We start from the raw sequence: 21499 nt of genomic DNA, 5'->3' as shown, positions 1-21499 counted from the left end.
TCAGCTCCTGCACCTCCAGCTGCTCCACACATCAGGTGAGACATGGAGAAGGACCCCAGCATGGCGATGGCCACCACCCAGTCTTATGCACCTTCCTCCTCCCAACCCATGGCTGAATTCCTTAGCTCCACAGCCCCAGCCTCCACCCTGCTCCAGTGATCCAGATGGATCTCCTTCCTTTCTTCCCAGGGACTGGAGCGGGGCACAGTATGCTGACCTGAGCCAGGGTCGTGCCACTCTTGTCCACTGCCCATCTGCATCCCACCCCTGCTTCCAGCTCCCCAGCTCTGTGTCCCACCACGTTGGGACAACTCCGCTTTGTTTTAGGCTTTTGCTTCCAAGTGTTATCTGAACTGCGATGACAGATGGTCAGGTGCTTTGAGCCTTGGGGGCTGTGTCTTGGCCCACGGGCTGCAGCTCTGACCTTGGGCCTCCTGTCCTGCCTCTCTCTCCTGGCCTGGCCATATCAGGTCTTGTGCTTGATGCTGCTGGGCCAGCTGTCCCTCTGCTGCTGCGGGCTGGAGGGGAAGCCTGCTCTGCCCCTCCCAGATGAAGGAGTGCATTTGCTTCAGGGACAGGCTGCCGGTGTGAACAGGACTCGAAGGTTGTGGTGAGCAAAGGCCACAGCCGTGGAGCCCACCATGGGCACCCTGCAGAGCAGGGCTCCCCGTGAAGTGAGGAGGTGCAGCAGCAGCTGTCACAGCTGTTGTTTGCAGTGGGCACAGCGGCCCCTCTGCCCTCTCCCAGCACTTGCCGTGCTGTCCTTGGGGAAGGCTGCCAGGAGGCCCCCTCCTTCCCCTGAGAGCTGTGGGTGCTGCTTATCATAGGAGAAACCTATGCTCAGACCTGTGTCTCCTCCTTCCTGAAACACTGAGGTGCTTGCTTCTTCCAGGGAGAGTATTTCACACCTCAGTCACAGTTGCCCCTCAAGGCATATGTTGGTGGGAATACATAGCTCCAGCGCTGCCTGGGGGCTCTGTGGATCCATTTCTGGGAGGGAGGGCTTCCAGGAGACTGTGCTCTTGGAGGAGCAGGCCTGGCTTACCTGTGGGGTCCCAGCACCAAGCTAGAGTGGGCGACGCCATAGATGTGGTGGCGGATGGGGTCAGGCCTGCAGGAGGTGTGCCATGTCCACAGGCCAAGAGGAGGGTCACCACCAAGACGGAGCCAGGATGGAAACCTCAGCACATCACCCCAGGTCAGCCCTGCGCATAGACAGAGGAGAGCCACGTGAGGCTACCTCCCACCTCTCAGCTTCCCGGAGCCCTAATACAAGCCGTCATATCACCCACAGCCACAACCAACAGCTGTGTGAGTGATGGCGAGCTTCTGCCCAGAACCGCCAACTCCATTATAGAGGAACTCCGTTCCCAGAGCATTTGTTAATTGAGCCATCGAAGCGCTTGATTTCATTGTGCTGTTGGCACTCTTTGCAGACAGCGTTAATCATTGCCATCCTTATGAGAAATTGCCTGCACCCGTGGACAGGATCTGCCTGGAGCAGGTGTGTCTCCCAGGGGCTCTGGATGGCTCTCCTGCCCTTGGTTCTCAGTTATTTATAGGATCACAGAAGCCTGTATCAGAAGAGACCATAGAGGTCATCCAGTCTAGAAATATTTAGCAGCACATGCTATGTTCTGCATGATCACCAATGTTCAGAAGATACAAGCCCTGAAACTCTGACTTGTTTGGTGTTTTCTTCTAGGAATGGAAATTGCTTTCAAGAACACAGTCAGGGTCCCCTTCTCCACCCATTATTATGATTGTTGTTGTTGTTCAGTCACTAAGTCATGTCCAACTCTTTGCAACCTCATGGACCATGGTATGCCAGGCTCCCCTGTCTTTTACTATCTCCCAGAGTTTGCTCAAGCTCATGTCCATTGAGTCAATGGTGCCATCCAACCATCTCATCCTCTGTCACCCCCTTTTCCTCTTGCCCTCAATCTTTCCCAGCATCGGGGTCTTTTCCAATGAGTTCACTCTTCACATCAGGTGACCAAAGTATTGGAGCCTCCACTTCAGCATCAGTCCTTCCAGTGAATATTCAGAGTTGATTTTCTATAGCACTGACTTGTTTGATCTCCTTGCAGTCCAAAGGACTCTCAAGAGTCCTCTCCAGCACCACAATTCAAAAGCATCAATTCTTGGGTGCTCAGCCTTCTTTACGGTCCAACTCTCACATTATAGTTTCCTCTTTTGAATCAATATAGACCACTTTCTATTAAGGGAGCAAACATAGGAAAGGTTCTCAGCACATAGTAGGATTTCAGTGAATGTTGGTTTCTTTTCTTTCCTGACTTTTTTAAAATAAAAAATAATAAAAGCATCTATTGATAGGAATTCCCTGGCGGTCCAGCGGTTAAGACTCTACATTTCTAATGTACGGGGCACGGGTTTGATCCTTGGTCAGGGAACTAAGATCCCACATGCCATGCACCGTGGCCAACATATTTTTTAAAAATGTTTTTTAAAATAGTCTATTCATACCTTTTCTGGAAGCAGGCACCAGGTCTTTTAATTGCTATAAGTCACTCCCAGCCTCTTGTGGAAAATTTCTAAGTCCTTCCAGCTTCTCTCTCCTTGGATTGAGGAAAACTTGCCTTGAAAAGGAATCCATGGGACCTGCCTCACATTTTGCGACAAGCAGCCTCCTCTGAAGTCTGGAGCCAGACGGGAGACTGGGGGCACTTAGCTTTTTTGCTTCTTCCAAGTACCTCTTAATGGCATGTGTTCTGTGCATTTTCTGAAAAGTTGATTTCAGGGCTCTGCAGGAATTGAGTCTTTACCAAGGAGTCTCTTTTTTTCCTTCATGAAAGTTTCAGAGAGAATTCACAGAAAAAGAAAGGAGTAGGCATAGGGGTCAGGAGTCCACATTAAACGTTGTGCTTTAATCTTTTTTTTTTTTTTCTTTTTTGGCCACAGCACAAGGCATGTGGAATCTTGTTTCCCTGACCAGGGATTGAACCCTGATTGCCTGCAGTGAAAGTGCAGGGCCTTAGCCACTGGACTACCAGGGAAGTCCCAAGGCCAGGACTCTGGACTCTTTCCTGTTTGTGCCTTTGGCCAGCAGAATCCCAGGCACACAGTGAATGTTCAGTGAGCGCTTGTGGAATGAGTGATCACCTCCGCATTCATCCTCTACTCTTCTTCACTCGCTCTGGTCCCCAGGGGGCTGCCCTGTTGATGACATTGGAGGGCTTGCGGGGCCACTGGCTTCTGGTTGGCTCTGGTGGGTGGTGGGAAATCAGAATGGCAGAGTTGAGGGCATTTGTCCTGTGGGCTTCCTCTCCTGGGGGCTCACCATGTGCTGGTGTGGCCCTCAGCAGAAGGTCACCTCTCTTGTTAACACAGCCTGTGCTCCATGACTCACATCCCACAGCCTCTTCACTCCCTCATCCTTTATTTTATTAATTAATTTATTTTTAATTTGGGGAATGCACTGTGAGGCATGTGGGATATTGGTTCCCTGACCAGGGATGGAACCCATGCCCCCTACAGTGGAAGCATGGAGTCTTCACCACCGGACCACCAGGAAATTCCCACACCTCCTCATCCTTTAAAGCCAAAGGGCAGCAGCAACAGCTAGCCCCGGATCCCTGCACTGTCCTTACAGTCTCCATGCACCCAGCTCACACCTGCCTAATTAATCTGTCAATCAACTCTCCACCAATTATCCCAATCGGAGTGTACCTTTACTTTCCTGTGGGAAAGCAGCAAGCCCCCACTGCTCATGAAGATTTTAAGTGATTTGAGGTGGGCCCCGGGGCTCCAGGCACTTAGAATGGTGAGCAGCTGTGTTCTTCAGAGGATTTGTGACACGGCTAGGCATTCAGGACAATCGGATGCACAACAGCTTTGGGATAATAAATAGCAGTTCTGGAAACTATTCTCTCCTTAGGAGAGACTCTCTCCCACTGATAACTTGTGAAATCTTATTTTAGGCCAACTGCCTGTTTTTAAGTCTCTAAAATTGCCCCTTATCATGGTGGTGTGTGTATGACTCAGTGTGGGATGAGCCAGAAGAGGAAGAACTCAGGACCACATGAAACAGTGGGGGAGGTAGGCTTTACATACGAGCTTTGCCAACAGAGGGTGTTTTTAAGGACTCCCTTGGGTGTCTAATTCAGTGTTTCAGCATCAACTCTTTGGGCTATTTCTCTGCAGGTGATCATCAACAGCACAATCACGCCCAATATGACTTTCACCAAAACGTCACAGAAGTTTGGGCAGTGGGCGGACAGCAGAGCCAACACGGTGTTTGGTTTGGGGTTTTCCTCGGAGCAACAGCTGACAAAGGTAATCAGGTGGTCCTCCCCACAGCACCATGAGTGCCACTGTCCGATGCGTAGTTGCCTGTCAAGGGATCCAGCACTGCCACTGGTGAGCAGGTTCCTCTGTGGCCTTCAGCCTCTCCCCTCGTGGAACTGCAGGGCTGCCAGACCAGATGACCTTTTAGAAATCACCAGGTTCCTTAAAAAGGGAGGAGGGTTCAGGATGGGGAACACATGTATACCTGTGGTGGATTCACTTTGATGTTTGGCAAAACTAATACAATTATGTAAAGTTTAAAAATAAAATAAAATTAAAAAAAAAAAAAAAATGGAGATGTAGTTTGGAGAGGGAAAACGTCTCTAAAAATGCTGCATCCCAGCCTCAGGACTAGCTTTGCCTAGTGTCCACAACCCCCCACCACCCCAGCTCCCTGCACCCAGGGTTTGTCTGACAGCCAGCAATGTCAGTGACTCTATGGTTGGAGCCCTCAGAGAAAGGGAGCAAGGTGATGCTCGGTAAGAGTTTTGAAAAGTTTCGGCTCCCAATTTCCAACATGCATGCAGGTGGCGGGGGTGTTTCCTACAGCACCAAACAGTTCTCAGCCCCCTGTGGGTGTCCTGCAATGCACCTCAATTTGACACTGTCTACCTGGAAGTAGTGTCTGCTCCCACAGGTTTAGGACTCAGTCCTACGAGATCCCCCCTACTTCAGACTCCCAACTGTCACCTGTGTTTCTAACTGACCGATCCCCTTCCTAAGGTTTAATTAATTTGCTAGAGCTGCTTATAGGGATTCCCTCATAGCTCAGTCCAGAGAAGGCAATGGCACCCCACTCCAGTACTCTTGCCTGGAAAATCCCATGGACGGAGGAGCCTGGTGGGCTGCAGTCCATGGGGTCTCGAAGAGTCGGACACGACTGAGCGACTTCACTTTGACTTTTCACTTTCATGCATTGGAGAAGGAAATGGCAGCCCACTCCAGTGTTCTTGCCTGGAGAATCCCAGGGACAGGGGAGCCTGGTGGGCTGCCGTCTATGGGGTCGCACAGAGTCGGACACGACTGAAGTGATTTAGCAGCAGCAGCAGCATAGCTCAGTCAGTAAATAATCTGCCTGCAATGTGGGAGACTCAGGTTCGACTCCTGGGTGGGTAAAATCCCCTGGAGAAGGAAATGGCAACCCACTCCAGTATTCTTGCCTGGAGAATCCAATGGACAGAGGAGCCTGGTGGGCTACAGTCCATGGGTCGCAATAGTCAGTCACGGATTAGCAACTAAACCAGCACCAGCACCAGAGCTTCTTATAGAACTCAGAGAAGCGTTTTGCTTACTAGGTTCAGTTCACTCAGTTGCTCAGGTTACCAGTTTTTAAAAGGGTATATGTCAGGAACAGCTGGTTGAAAGAGATGTTCAGGGCGAGGTGCGGGGGAAGGACGGAGCTTCCACACCCTCTCTGAAGTATGCCCCTCTTCCCATATCTCTCCGTGTTCACCCACCCAGAAGCTCTCCAAACACCATCCTTTTGGAGTTTTATGGAAGCTTTATTAACTAGTCATGATTGATTACATCATCCACCTTTGGTGGTTGGTTCAGCCTCCAGCCCTCTCCCCTCCCCAGAGGGACTAAAAGTCCCCCACCACCTCCACCTGTATTCATGATTGGTCCCCCTGGCAAACAGCCCCCATCCTTAGGTCCTTTCCAGAAGTCACCTCGTTAACATAAACCCCGTTTTGATGGAAAGGGGGTTGTTCTAAATCACAAGACACCCATTTCTCCCCTATGGCTCTGAACTCAGAACTGAGGACAAGAAACCAAATACGACAAAAGATGCTCTCACTGCCCAGGAGCCCATGGAGGAAGACCAATATGTGCATTTCTTATATGTCACAATGTCACAAGCTCTTAACCTGAAGTCCCCACAACCCTTCAAATGTCACCCAACGTTCTGTGTGTGTGTTGCTGTTTTTTCTAGGGAAAGGGTTCATAGCTTTGCTTTGGTGGCCCAAGGGGTCTGGGGCACTGACTGTGGATGGTTAGAAAGGTGTTGAGGAGCCGAGCAGGCTGACCACAAACAGAACAGTGAGGACTGAGGGAACAAACTGACCACTCTAAGAGGCCTCCCCTAGCCGATTGAAGGGCCAGCAGCTTGTTTTAGGAGAACAGGTTTGCCTGTAGGATGGTGGAGAGCCCTGTGTAGGTGTTGAGAATGTACTGGTTAAAAGCAAGACTGCCTAGGGACTTCCCTGGTCGTCCAGTGGTTAGGACTCCACGCTTCCACTTCAAGGGACACGGGTTCTATCCCTGACCAGGGAACCAAGATTCCACATGCTGCAATATGGCCAAAAAGGAACAAAACAAAACAAAAAGCAAGACTGCTTAGTTTGTGTGACACAAGAATTTACTGGAAGAATATCAGAGTATCCAGAGAACCCAAGAGAGAGTTGAAAATCTGAGAAGGGCTAGAGCCAGGCTGGCTTTGGGCAGCTCAGCTCCCGAACTTGTTTCTCATCCATTTCCTTGACCATCTGACTGGCTGCTGGGCAGGTGTTCATTGAGCTCCTGCTGTGCCGACACGGAGCTGGGCCCCGAGGATGCAGAGTGGGTGTCCTGTGCCCGTGCCCCTCAGAGTCCCAGATGCCTGGGGAACTCACGGAGCTTTTAGTGCAGACTGGGCTGCTTGGGTGCCCTGTGCACACTGAGAGGGACTTTCACAGAGCGGGACTGAGATGAGTCAGGAAGCCACTGTGAAAGGACTTGCTACATGCACCTTTCATTTGTCCAGTGTGTGCGTGTGTATGTGTGTGTGAACACCACATATACACACCTGCACTTTCTAAGGAGGCATCCAAACCCAGCACCTGCACCCAGCCACAAACGAGCCCCCTGATGAAGGGCACACCACAGACCGTGTTGCTCTGCGTCCCAGCTACTGAGGACGCTGCCCCTCGAAGCCCAAACCCCAGATGGCCTAGTAGCACTCTGCGCATTCTCTTATTCCAGCCCCTCATAGACGCGTTCTCTCCTGGGTACTAAAGTCTCCAGATCTCCAGGGCTCAGCATCATGGGGCAGGAAGCAGAAACCCGAAGGGTAGCTCGGGGGTGTAAACGTGGGAGGTGCCATCTCCATCTCTGGTCCCTCAGTCTCTGGACCATGGCCCTGAGGAGACGCATCCCATCCCAGGGGCCTGTGTGATGCCTGTGTTCTAACAGGCAGCACGGCAGAGTTCTGGAAGGCCTGCTGCTTGGGCTAATAGGGTTTGTGGGAGGATCGAGAATCCTGTGGTGTGCAGACCTTGCAGAGAAGCTGGTTGGTTGTTTGGAGGTGGTGCTGTGTGGTATGGAAGGCATTAAGTCAGTCTAAGGGTGGCGGGGCTGGGAGACCTGATGGTTCACAGTCCATGTCTGTTTTCTGAGGATAAATCGCTGTGTGCTCTGGAGGAAGGGCCTGGTGCAGTCAGCTTTCCCCAGGGCGCTTCCTGGTCACTTCCTGGTCACTTGGCAGAATCTAGGCCTCAGGGTGGGTCCCTGTTGTTGGCAGTTGACACTCGGCAGGGCCAGAAGTCAGAGAGGCCATGGGAGGAGGAGGTGTTGTCAAAGCCACAGTTCTATCCCTGGTACCAAGGCCAGTGTGTCCATAACCTTCTGAGCAAGTGCCTGGGGAAGAGAATGACTGGGTGTCCATAGAGCATCTTTCCTGTCCCTAGTTCTCAGGATTCTCTTTGCTGAAGGGTGGAGGCTTCAGAAAAGCATGGTCTTAGTCCGTTCAGTCTATTATAACAAAATACTATAGATGGGTGTTTAAACAGCAGCCTCTCACAGTCTTAGAGGCTGGGGTCTGAGATCAAGGTGCCAGCATGGTCAGGGTGAGGTGAAGGCCTTCTTCCGGGTTGCAGACTGTCAGCTTCTCATTGGAAGGAGGTCAGTTCCGCTCTCTGAGGTCTCATTTTTAAGGGCACTCTTCCCATTCATGGAGACTCCATCCTGTGCCCCAGTCACCTCTCAAAGGCCCCGCCTCCTAATCATCACACTGGCATTTAGGATTTCCACCTACAAGTTTGAGGGAGAACACGGACTTTCAGTCCATTCATTGCAGGCATTCATGGGGAAGGTGAATATCTCCAGCCTCTGGCTCCACTTGGACCCACTGTTATAGCCATTTCCCAAATCGCTTTGTCACTAACCCTTCAGCTTGGTTTCTTCCCAATCCCTCCCATGCAACCTGGCCCTCAACCGTGTCCCCAGGGCTCAGTGTAGTTCCCAACTCCAGGCCACCTCTGCTGTGCACACCAGGCAATGAGATGTTCAGATCATGCCACAGGGAGCATTTCCCTTTCCCTCCATCCTCCAGATAGCAGAAGGAACACGAGCAAAATCCTGACGCTGTGTAAGGGAAGCTGCAAACAGTTCACTGTTGATAGGGCACCCGGGTTTCGGGGGTGGGCAAGGCTGATTAGAGGCCAGCTCTTGAAAGGGCCTTCTGTGCCATGCCAGAGTCTCTGGACTTTATCTCACGGCCTGTGAAAGACTTTAAGCTAAGAAAGAAAATGATCAGATTTGCACTTTAGGTAGATTTTTTTTTCTGACTTCAAGACAGATTAGCTTGTTTTCATCCAGATCAGAGATGAGGAGGGCTTGCATAAGAACTGGAGAGATTTAAGAAATATTGAGGAGCTAAAGTGGCAGAATTTGGTGAGAGGATGTGGGAGGCAGAGTCTGTGGGGTAGTGATGGATGGACGATGTGATGCCATTTTCTGAAATGAGGCAGAGGAACAGGTGCTGTGAGGATCTGAGAAAATTTCTGTAAAGTGGAAGCAAGTCTGATGGTGATTTGTTGAAAGAATCATTAACCAGAACGTCTGTCGGAAGTGGCTGGTAGGGATTGCATGCCTTTTCCCTCTGAAAAAGTGCCTGGTGGAGAGAAGTGGGGTGGCGGAGCAACGCCTGCCCTGCTGAGTGACTCATATCCAGGCTGAGAGGGCTGGAAACCTCACGATGCTGGGGAGGGGCAGATAGGGTGGCTTCTGTCAGAGATGGAGTCCTGTCTGGGGCCTCCTCCTTGGCTCACCAGCCCCTGATCCCACCCAGGGCTGGAGTTCTCCACAGAAGCTTTGAGGGTTACCTTCAGCTGCCTAGAATAACTTCTTCAATCTTCGGAGGACTCAGAGTAGCTAGGAAGGACAAAGGGGGAACGTTTCAAAGAAAAGAATTGAAAGATGGGAGAACTCAGAAGAAAAATGAGAAGTGGTTAAAGTTCCATTCTTTGTGCCTCTGAGAACTAAAGAGACCTTGGGCTGAGCCTGCATCCAGGCGTGGCCACTTCTAATTTTTCCCAGATGGAAGAAAACATCCTGTCATTAAAGAGGAGTGCCCTGTCACCCCGAGTCACCCAGGCTCCTCCAGCGGTGTTGGAGTCCCGTTCTGTGACTGTGACCTGCCATTGTCACAAAGACTTATCAAATAAGCCCTGAGATGCCTCCTTTGTTCAGAATGTTGCAAATCAACTTCTCCCCTTTCTCATTGAAGGGAACGATTAACCGCGCACTGATAAATTACCATGAAGTGAGGCTGGCAGTCTCGACAAGTGGCAATTAGTGAGCACAGAGGAACTTGGGCCCAACGGGTTCCCGAGGCATGTTGCTGAGGGGACAGCTGTGGCTGAATATTCCCAACTTCACGGAGCAGCCACCCACAGGCCTGAAAGGGGAATTGGTAATCAAACACTCTAACTAGCCTGGAAAAAGGAACTCCACTGTGGATGTTAGCATTTAAGAACACTTCATACATACTTCTTTTTTTACTCCTCCAGAAGGAAATAGATACCTTGATCTTCATGGCTCCTGTTATAAGGACCACTTCATACCAAAATCCAGAAAGTATTACAGGGACACTTTCCACTCTCTGTACAGGCTTTCCAAAACAACAGGAGCTGTGTACTCCCAAGGGTGAGCTGGAACGCTGTTCACCCACTGGAAAGGGTGTAATGCCTCAGCCTGCTGGAGAGTGTTGGAAAGGGACTTGCCTGTTCTAACAACTAGCCTGAAGCCTCTTCAGCGTTCTGAAGAGATCAGAGGAAGGAGAACCAAGTGTAAGAATGAGCCAGTCATCCAAGTTTAGACAGTTCCTGGCATCTGACCTTGATACTTTTGGCTCCATCTCATCCTGCCACGAAGGGGAGTAATCAGGTTGGAGTTGCTCGTGCTGTGATTGATCCATTATTCTTTGTTGAAAGAATAATTAACCAGAACTTCTGTCAGAAGAGACTGGTGGGGACTGCATGCCTTTTCCCCATGAAGAAGCGCCTGGTGGGAGAAGGCAGGTGCTGGGAGCGATACCTCCCCTGCCAAGTGTCTCATATCCAGAGTGATAGGGCTGGAAACCTCAAAGTGCTGGGGAAGGTCACTTCTAATTTTTTCCCAGGCAGGAGAAAATGTCCTGTCATTAAAGAGGAGTGCCTGTCTCCCTGGGTCACCCGGTCTCCTCCAGTAAGAGTTCTTACAGGAAGCCCAGAATGGTTTGAGGGTTACTGTCAGCTGCCTGGAACAAACACATTCTGCCACAAAGGGCAGTGATCCAGGATGGAGTTGCTAGCGCTGAGTGGTTGGTCCAGCTAAACCCTGAGCCCCCTAAGTGGCATTTGCTTTTCAGTTATCTCTAATTCAAATTTGCATTCTTAACGCTTCCTTCATTAACTCAGTGTCCTTGTAAGAACATTTCCTGATCTCCTACCTTTCTGATTTAAAAGGCTAACTTTTCTTTCAGTGGAGGATACTGATCATTCTTCTGATAGGTTTTAGTTAGACTGTTTGGTGGCTACAAGTAGCAAAGATCACGGTGCTTATTCTTTTCATACGGAAAAGACGTCCTGAGGCAAGCGGTTGGCATCAGTACAGTGCTCCATGATTTTGGGTGCAGGACTGTGTGTGTTTCGTTTCTTTGCTTATCCTTTTTCCTTGTGATGATAAAATGGCTTCTCAAGCTCTGTCCATCACATCTGCATTTATAGCAAGAGGGAGGAGGCAGGAGGATGGTGCCACAACAGCATCCCTGTAAACTCCTGTGGCAGATTTCTTTTGGGAACCCAGTGTCAGTCTTGGGTCCCTGGACCACCCTCCCATACCCACTTTCAGGGAGAAAAAAAGAGGCAGAGAAATGACTTACCATGATCATCTTAGATCAGTTTTTATTCTCTACCATCTAGGAAATTTCTGTTCTAGACAAATCAAGATTCTCTTAAGCTAAAAGAAAAGAAGAAATGGATTTTGAATAAGCAAATAGGTAATGTCTGCCATAGTCTTCAATGGCCAGGGCCCCCACCCAAAAAAAAAATGAAATAAAACAATAATTTTTCACTTTCTATCATAATATGATGATTTTGATTATTAAATTACTGCCACACATTTAAAAACTACAGAAAATGATCCTAATGAGTAAAGACATTAGAATTTGGCGTCTATTTAGAAATATTTATAGTTTGAATATTCTTTGATCCATGAGTTTTATTTATAGGAATCTATTCTAAGGAAATAATTGTAACTGCGTACAGAGAATTAGCTACAAGAGTTTTCCTCATGGCATCAGTTATAATACACCAGCCTAAATGTCCAGCTATAGAAATTAGTTAAATAAACTCCAGTATACCCTTCAGGGTAATATTGTACAGCAATTCAGATAATGTAATAAAAGATAATTACATGGAAATATTGTCATATTAATATCAAAAGTAGCGATAAAAGCGGATGTGTTGGGTTGGCCAAAAAGTTCATTCGGATTTTCTGTACGATGTTATGGAAAAACACATACGAACCTTCTGGCCAACCCAATACAATATCATTCTGTTTTTTAAAATATCTGTGTAATGGATGCATATGTACAGATAGAAAAAAGTTAAAAAAATTCACGTGGTTAGTGCTTATCTCTGGATGATGTGACTCTACGTTTTTAAAAAATATTTTTCCTGAACTATACTTACTAAATGTACAAGCATATGTGCTTTTTCATAATAAGTGGGGAAATATTAGAAAGCTTAAGACTTGGAGAGAGGAGCTTTTTCACCAAAGGACAGTGAGACTACTTGTGTCCCAACAGTTGGAGGCTCTGAGTGGAAACCTTCTCCATCCTTCTCCCAGGGCTCCCTGAACTGCTTCCAGTGTTTCATGATGATAGATAATGCTAGGATTAACATCTTTGTATAGAAGACCTTTTTTTTTTTTCTCTCAATTATTGTTGTAAGATAGTTTCACAAAAGTGATACCACTAGGCCAGTGGGTATAAATGTTTTTTCTCACTTATGATCAGTAGTTCCAAACCGCTTCTCCAAGGGGCTTCACAGTCACAACATTGCCAGGAATACCTTGCCAGCACAGGGTATCATAATTGTATTTAGTGTTCGCTAATTTAGCAGGCCAAGAATGCTGCCCCATTATTTTGCTTTTGAATTTCCAACAAGGCTGAACGATCTTTTCTTTAAGTTGCTTACTTATTCTATTTTTTTATTTGTGAGTTTTGCCGTTTATCTATTGGGATTTTCATATTTTCCTCTTCAATTTGTACAAACTGTTTTTATACTAAAGATAATGACCCTTTTTCTATTGTACTAGTCTAAAGAGAGATATTTTCCCCAGGCTGTAGTTTCCCTTCTGAGTTACTTTCTTTCTTTTTATATACAAAAGCTTTAAATTGTTAGGCAGGCAAGTCTGTCACTTTGTGATTTTCCTTTTATTTCTTCCAGGTGTAGAAAATTACCCTCACACCCCTCAAGCAGAAGTTTGATGAATGTTCAACTCTGTTTGGATCCAGATTTTACAAACACAAAACAACTTACACCTTTAACTCATCATTAATTTATCATGCTACTGGTTTGTGTAAGGATTTAAATCCATTTCCCCTCAGTTTGCCAAAATTATTGCAATTATATTTTGAATAATTTTCCTCATTAATTTATGATTCCTCCTTTGTCATAGCTAATTTTTATATAAATGGTAGGGCCCATCCTGCCACTGCTTTTTAAATGATTATTCAGGGACTTCCCTGGTTGCCCAGTGGTTAAGACTACTCTCCCAATGTAAGGGGCACAGGTTCGATCCCTGATCGGGGAGCTAAGATCCTACATGCCACATGGCACACCTTAAAAAATATATAATAATGAAAATAAATAAGTGATTATTTATTTAACTAAAATTTGTCTGATAGGGCTTATCCTACTTCATGAGATTTTGAGCTTATTTTCTGATAAAAATTCTTTTGATTATCACCCATTTAAATATAAAGTCCTCTACAGACCCAGAATTCCTTTGAAGACAGGAACTAAGTCCTTCTTAAGTATTTCAGTGTACCTAGAGATAGCTAGTTAATATTTTTGAATGAATGAATTCACCCTTTTGTGGGGCTCTGTTACTAAAATTTGTGGCTTTTTTTCCCCTCATGGCATGTGGGATCTTAGTTCCCCTATCAGGAATCAAACTCACGTCCCCTACGTTGGAAGCACAGAGTCTTAACCACTAGACCACCAGGGAAGTCCTAAGTTCGTGGTTTTAAGTCAAATCAGGGCCGTGAGAAGCTGTGCTTCCCTTTGTTGAATGCCCATCGCAAAGCCCCATCTCTCATCCTCCAGGGATCCATGGAGGTTGCATTATTATTACCCATATTTCACAGATGAAGAAAGCAAGGTGTATAGTGGTTCATTTGCCTGCATTTGAAAGAAGGATAAGGGTTAGAGCTGGGCATCTTAGCTAAGGTAGCAGTTAAGTAGGTAAATCACAGGACCCTGGAGTGTCCAGCACTGGCGTCAGATGGCTGTGTTCAGTCCCAGTGTGACCTTGGCCAGTTACGAAACCCATCTGTGCTGCATTTGCATATTGACAGTAGTAAGAGGACCTCAGAGTGGCTGTGAGTGCATAGTATAACTGTGCATATACATGTACTGTTTTGCCCTTTTTGAGATGCTCTAGACTGAACTGAACTGAACTGAACTGAGGCTGTTACTGTTCACAGGCATCCCTTGGAGATACTGTGGATTTGGTTCCAGACCACTGCAATGAAGCAGATATTGCATTAAAGCAAGTCACAAATGTTTTAGCTTCCTAGCACACATAACAGTCTTATTTGCACTATACTGTAGTCCATTAAGTGTGCACTAGGATTACGTCCAAAATAATAATGTATATACCTTAAATACATAGTGGCTTCCCTTGCAGCTCAGTTGGTAAAGAGTGTTCGTATTCCTGCAATGCAGGAGACCCGGGTTCGAGCTCTGAGTTGCGAAGATCCCCTGGAGGAGGAAATGGCAACCACTCCAGTATTCCTGCCTGGGAGATCCCATAGACAGAGAAGCCTGGCAGGCTACAGTCCATGGGGTCGCAAGAGTCAGACATGACTTAGCGACTAAACCACCACCATACCTTAAATAAAAGTACCATATGGCTAGAAATTGCCAACCGTCATCTGAGCCTTCAGTGAATGTAGTGACAACAAAGATCAGTTATCACAGATCACCATGAAAGTTTGACATACTGTGGGAATTACCAAAATGTGACACAGAGACACAAAGTGAGTAAATGCTGTTGGAAAAATGGTACTGATAGACTCCTCAGTGCAGGGTTGCTGCCAGTTTCAATCTGTAAGAAACACGGTATCCGTGAAACACGGTAAAGCGCGGTGTGCCAGTTTAATAGCGCTGTCACCTCAAGGTGACATCCTTTTGAGATGTTCTAGGCTGTTACTGCTCACAGGCATCCCTCGGAGATACTGTGGATTTGGTTCCAGACCATTGCAATGAAGCATGGCACCCCACTCCAGTACTCTTGCCTGGCGAATCCCATGGACGGAGGAGCCTGGTGGGCTACAGTCCACGGGGTCGCTAAGAGTCGGACATGACTGAGTGACTTCCCTTTCACTTTTCACTTTCATGCATTGGAGAAGGAAATGGCAACCCACTCCAGCGTTCTTTCCTGGAGAATCCCAGGGACGGGGGAGCCTGGTAGGCTGCCGTCTATGGGGTCACACAGAGTCAGACACGACTGAAGTGACTTAGCAGTAGCAGCAATGAAGCAAATATTGCGGTAAAGCAAGTCACAAAATTTTTAGCAATGATAGAGCTGTCGCCCGGGCTATTCACTCCATTAACCTCTGATTTTCTAATCCTCAGGCCTTATCTTTGCCTTAAAGGTTCCCATGACCTGCCTTGGAATTAAAGCTTTTATAATGTTCTTTTAAAGAGGAAGTGAGTAGAGTTCTATTTTAAGTACAATTCTCTTTGCAAATGGAAAATCCCATCGATAAATGTTTAACAACTGTTGTGCAAGTCTCTGGCATTCGTGTAGGCACACGAAAGTAACGGGATGTGTAGATGATCATGTAGAAATCAGATCTAGGCTCCAGTTCAGGTTTATTATTTACTAGCCATGTGACTATGGGCAAATATTAACCTCTCTAAGACTCTATTTTCTTATCAGGAAACTATGAATAAGAATTCCTGTCCAATAGAGGGTAACAAACAGGAGAATTTGTATTGAAAGTCATTAAATTTCTGTGACTTCCCTGGTAGTTCAGTGGTTAAGATTCTGTATTTTTAATGCAGGGGGTACAGGTTCAGTCTCTCGTTGGGGAACCAAGATCCCACATCCTGCAAGGCATGGCCAAAAAATAAATAAAACTTAATAAAAGAAGCCATTAGACTCCTTGCCTTGTAAATGTGGCTCTGCTGAGGGTCTAGGGAAAGAGGGTGATAGTTATGCCCACCCAAGGCAAAACTGTGGGGTATCTGGAGGGACCGGCATGAGGGGTATCAGGGGACCAAGAGAGAAGGACCGCTGGACCTTCTGGACTGAGTCTCCAGGAGTTGAGCTGAGGGTCATCATGACAGTCAGGGTCAGGAGGGAAGCCCCAAGCTCCGTCCAGAGGCCCCTTGTTTTATCAAAACCTGGCAGGGCTTTATTGACTGACTTGTTTGCCACTCTCTCCTGCTCCCCAAGTCTGGAGCTCTCTCTGATGCTTACAATGTTCATATCCCAGCACCTAGCTTAGGCCACGGCCCCATATTTGTTTGCTGAAGTCTTGAATGGTGCTCAGACCATGTTTGTTGACTGAGTAAACATGACCCTGGCGATGACATTTCTAATCCAGTTTATAAACAACTTCAAATAAGATCCCGAGAAAAAGAGACCCTGACAGGTGCAAGAAGGGTCTGTAAAAAAATAATGCCTTTGGTTTGGGAGCCTGGTGAAGTATTTCCATGCCTGTGAGTACCTCCAGTACCATGGTACCTCCCCAGGTCCTTAGGTTCGGCCGTACTTTGACATGTTTTGTTTTTTTTTCCCCAAGAGGGTGGAAATGTGCAAATCTAAAACCCAGAGCTCATTCATTCTCTTAACAAACTTACTTATACCTGCTTTCCACCTGGTCTCGTGGGAAGGTACAAAGGGGAAAAGCATGGGCCCTGCCATCAAGGAACTCATGACTTGATGCTTTTACTTACGGGGCCCCTAAAAGGAAGGGGGGATGCTTCATCCATCCTCTCTGGGCCTCAGACCTTTTAAGCAACAGGTAATGTGATTTTTCACTGGCAGCTCTGGGTTAGTTAAATGAAGCCCTGTGTCAGTGGCTTTATTTCCAGGTCTGCAGGAGCAATGCCAGCCAGCATTGCAAGGCTGACCTTTTCTGCTTCCGCCAGGTGCTTGGTTTACCAGCAGCTGTCATCCAGCAGGGTTTCCCAAAGCAGACCGCTATCGTTGACCTTGTGAGATACTCAGGGGGCAGCCTATGCCCAGAAATCGAGTTCTTGGTGAAAGCCACAGCATTGTCGGTGGCATTGGCACTGGCTGGCTTTTTCTTGCTACTCAGCAACCACTTTGGGCTCTCTCTTGCTGTGTGATGTCAGCATTAGCTATGACAGGCAGTTCTCTGTTCAGTGTATTTGCTAATTAAAATCAGTTGCTTTGTCAGTGACACTAAAGCAGTGATTTATATGACTGCTCTGGGATTTTAATAATATTTTAATTTTAATAAAATATTAAAACATTCCTTTAAGCAGAGAGCATAGTAGAATGAACACCCACAGATGCATTACATAAATTTAATAGTGAACACTTTGCCATGTTTCTTCATCTGTTTTCAGGCTTTGCTGGTAGCTCAGTTGGTAAAGCATCCACCTGCAATGCAAGAGACCCAGATTCAATTCCTGTGTCAGGAAGATCCCCTGGAGAAGGGATAGGCTACCCACTCAAGTATTCTTGGGCTTCCCTTGTGGTTCAGCTGGTAAAGAATCTGCCTGCAATGTGGGATACCTGGGTTTGGAATGTCCCCTAGAGAAGAGAAATATTCTGGCCTGGAGAATTCCATGGACTATATAATCCATGGAGTCATAAAGAGTCAGACATGACTGAGTGACTTTCACGTGTTTTTATTGTTGTTGAAATACTTTAAATTACAGACATAAAGACATTTCATGCCTAAATACTTCATAGTGTATGTGCGTGCTCAGTCACTCAGTCGTGTCCAACCCTCTGTGACCCCATGGACTGTAGCCCACCAGGCTCCTCTGTCCATGGGATTTCTGGGCAAGAATACTGGAGTGGATTGCCGTTCCCTTCTCCAGCGGATCTTCCCAACCCAGAGATTGAACCCACATCTCCCACATTGACAGGCGGATTCTTTACCACTGTGCCACCCGGGAAGCCCAAATCCTTCAGTATTTATCTCTAAATAATGACATTTTCCAATAACCACAACATCAGCAGCACTTCTAACAGGACTAATAAAACAGTAACTCCTTGGTGTCATCTTATCCAGTCCATACATATCCCTTGTTGTTGCCCAGAAATCTTATAATTGGTCTGTTTAAAAGAGGACTCAGACTTCCCTCGTGGCCCAGTGGCTAAAGGCTCTGAGCTACCGATGAAGGGGGCCTGCGTTTAATCACTGGTGAGGGAACTAGATCCCACATGCTGCTGCTAAGACCTGGTACAGCCAAATAAATAAAATTTCTTTTAAAGAGAACTTAGTCCTAGGCTAACATGTTACATTTTACATATTAGGCTTTTAAAATCTAGAATGTTCCTTCCCCTGAACTTTTTGGATGTTTTTGTTATTCACACCATTGACTTGTAAGAGTTCTTGGATCTTTCATCAGAGATTATGAAGTTTTGGGGGGATTCCTTCTGTGCTATAGCTAAATTCCTTTTGTTGCATTTGTATTAGGTACTCTTAACTAGAGGTGTGTGTTTTTAATATTTTGCCATCAAATCTTGCTTCAGTATCTTAGAAATTAATTTAGATCTGACCTGAGCTTTTTTGTTTCTTTTTTGTTGTTGCTGTTCAGGAAAAAGCATTTCTTATATTCACTTCTCTTAAATCTCAAATAAAATCTCTTTCCTGGATTTATACAGAATTTATTGACTTCAAATGAATGCAAAATAATAAAGGTGGGTTCTGAATATCATCCATATATAAGGTTAAGGAAACCTCTAATAATTCTTCTTCATGTTCAGTTTGCAGAGAAATTCCAGGAAGTGAAAGAAGCTGCCAGACTAGCCAGAGACAAATCCCAGGAGAAAATTGAAACTTCGAGCAATCATTCCCAAGTAAGTAATTTGCCCGTAAAATAAATGAGTGTGATCAGTGATTGGGACTTTGTTCCTGTCACTTTTGACAGGAAAGAACAAATTTTCACAGTAGAGCATTTTGAAGGCTTTTTCAACTATTAGCCTTTTCACAATGAGAAAGATGTGACATGTTTTTATGAGACTTGAATTTTTCAAGATGTGGTGATATATTTTGGATGGAAAACATTTGATGAGATGAGAGTTAATGCGTGTCCCTCATCTGGAATTCTCTCTGGTCACTGTTTAAATACCAATGCCAAGGGCACATGTTTTCTTTCTGTGTTGGGAGGGGAGGTCTCCATAAAGCATGCTCATGGACCAATGCAGGTACCTATGCCCATGACAGAGAAAACTTGGTCGATGCCAGAGGCTCCCCGTCTGTTTCCCTATTATAACAAAGTCAGGTGGGAGGTGGTATTTCAACAGCTCTAGTTTAGTCAACGAAAATGTGGCTTTGCCAGGAACTGAGTCATCTGTCTGCTTGAAAGTGTGGTCACTGACTAAAAGGGACCTGAAATAAAATACCTGCCTTCCTGATGTCTAGAGTGGGGTATGCAGTAGTAGGCAGAAGCCTTGCCTCGTGACAGAGTTATGTGTAGAGACAGGGCAACAGAGACATGAGGAGCAAGCATCTCGGGTTAGGAATAAACATGATGTATGTGAAAGCTACGAGTCTACTGGCCTGGGGGAGAAGAGTGCGATGGGAGGACCAGGGATGCACTTGGAGGGACCGTGAAGGACCCAGAATTCCGCATTAGTGGATCCCTTCTTACCTAATTTTGTATTATTGGATAGTGAGAAGACACTGGAGGTGTTTTATGGCCACTGATCAGGAATTGACATGATGGTTGTGTGTGGGTGGTGAGGAAGTTAGGGAGCAGCCGAGGGCGGGAAGACTGGTAAGGAGGCTGTGGGATGGAGAATGGCCATGCCGGGATGGCCATGGATGGATTCTGGGGCAAAGATGAGAACCTACCTCCTGGAAGAGAACCAGGAGGCATGGGCATCCTGAGTGGTCAAGGTCAACACCCTAGGCTTGATCATCACCTGTAGCCAAACCTGGATCATATAAAAGATGTCCCTTTGGACTTATGGAAATGAATGTGTATTAGATTCCAAGTGGACAGGAACTTTCCCGAATCTTTATAAACAATCTGTAATATCATCTAAATGATACTGTTGATTTAGCATACTAATGTCTGTACTGAGTAATATCTGAGGAACTCTAAAATTGGGCACTTGAAGTGGTCCATGGTCTAAGGAGTTTCTTTTTTTTTTTTTTTTTAGAATGCTAAATTTTATTTTATTACATAGAGGAAAATCTATCTTTTAATTGATTTTTATTGGAGTATAATTGATTTACAATGTTGTGTTACTTTCTGCTGTATAGCAAAGTGATTTAGTTGTGTATACGTACACACACACACACACACACAGAGTTAGATTCTTTACATAGAACTGAACAGAATTCACTGTGTTATTCAGTAGGTTCTTGTGAAAGTTGCTCAATCATGTCTGAATCTTTGTGACCCCATGGACTATACAGTCCATGGAATTCTCCAGGCCAGAATACTGGAGCGAGTAGCCTTTCCCTTCTCCAGGGGATCTTTCCAACCCAAGGATTGAACCCAGGTATCCCGCATTGCAGGTGGATTCTTTACCAGCTGAGCCACAAGGGAAGCCCAAGAATACTTGAGTGGGTAGCCTATCCCTTCTCCAAGGGAAATTACCAACTCAGGAACCAACTGGGGTCTCCTGCATTAGGTTCTTACTAGCTATTTATTCTATATGTACTAGTGTGTATATGTCAGTTTCAGTCTCCTAATTTATCCCCCCCATGCCCCATTTCCCCTTGGTAACCACAGGTGTGTTTTCCACCTCTATGACTCAATTTCTGTTTTGTAAATAGGTTCATTTGCACTATTACTTTAGATTCTACATATAAGCGATAACTTATGATACAAAGTTTCTGATATACCATCTTTTTCTAAATGTCATGTTATAGTGATATCTTTAATATCTAAATTTCTTTATATAATGTTTTTGCTTTAATGTTTATTTTCTCCCCTAAAGTATTTTAAACCAAAAAAAGTCAAGTGTACAGAGAAAATGTTATTATATAGATATATATTAATTACATATAAATGGCTTTTCTAAGCTTTAGTTTTTATTTACCCTTGCTGATGTTTTCCCAACTATGGAGATCATTGTCCATTTTTCTTTTTATGAAAAATCACACAGTTGCTTGGTTTTTTGAATTTCTTAGAGAATAAGTACTTTGGCCAAGTTTTCTAAATACTTGAAGATTTTAAACAACCTAACTACAAAAATTTTTAATGTGTTTTTTCTGAATGTAAAAGCAATGCATATTTATTGCAGAAATTTAAAATATGCCATACTATAAAGGAAGGAATAAAAATTACCTATATTCTTACCGAAGACATTTTCTTAATGTTTTAAACTATTTCTTACCAATATAGTTTTCCAGTACATTTTTGTATTATTCTTTTTCATCTTTTTTTTAAACTTATGTTTGTTATAATCATTTCCTTGTGTTTTCAAATATCACTTTTCAAAACTATTTTAATGTCTAAATAGAATTCCAGTGTTTGTTTATATCACAACTTATTCC

General features: G+C 45.6%; 1 protein-coding gene across 2 annotated transcripts in view; it reads left to right on the top strand.

Annotated features, from left to right (window-relative positions):
* The window catches only part of HOMER2 (homer scaffold protein 2), a 99963-nt gene that overhangs the window by 56178 nt on the left and 22286 nt on the right, over positions 1–21499 (top strand). For both annotated transcript variants that reach the window (XM_010816952.3, NM_001075467.2), the window contains exons 3-4: positions 4165–4296; positions 18754–18846. In XM_010816952.3, coding sequence (XP_010815254.1) covers positions 4165–4296; positions 18754–18846 — 225 coding nt within the window. The remainder of the gene's footprint in view (positions 1–4164; positions 4297–18753; positions 18847–21499) is intronic.

The sequence above is a fragment of the Bos taurus genome, chromosome 21, assembly GCF_002263795.3.
Source record: "Bos taurus isolate L1 Dominette 01449 registration number 42190680 breed Hereford chromosome 21, ARS-UCD2.0, whole genome shotgun sequence".
In the NCBI taxonomy this organism is placed as follows: domain Eukaryota; kingdom Metazoa; phylum Chordata; class Mammalia; order Artiodactyla; family Bovidae; genus Bos; species Bos taurus.
The sequence above is the reverse complement of the archived record's forward strand: the minus strand, read 5'-3'. Positions and strand labels throughout refer to the sequence as shown.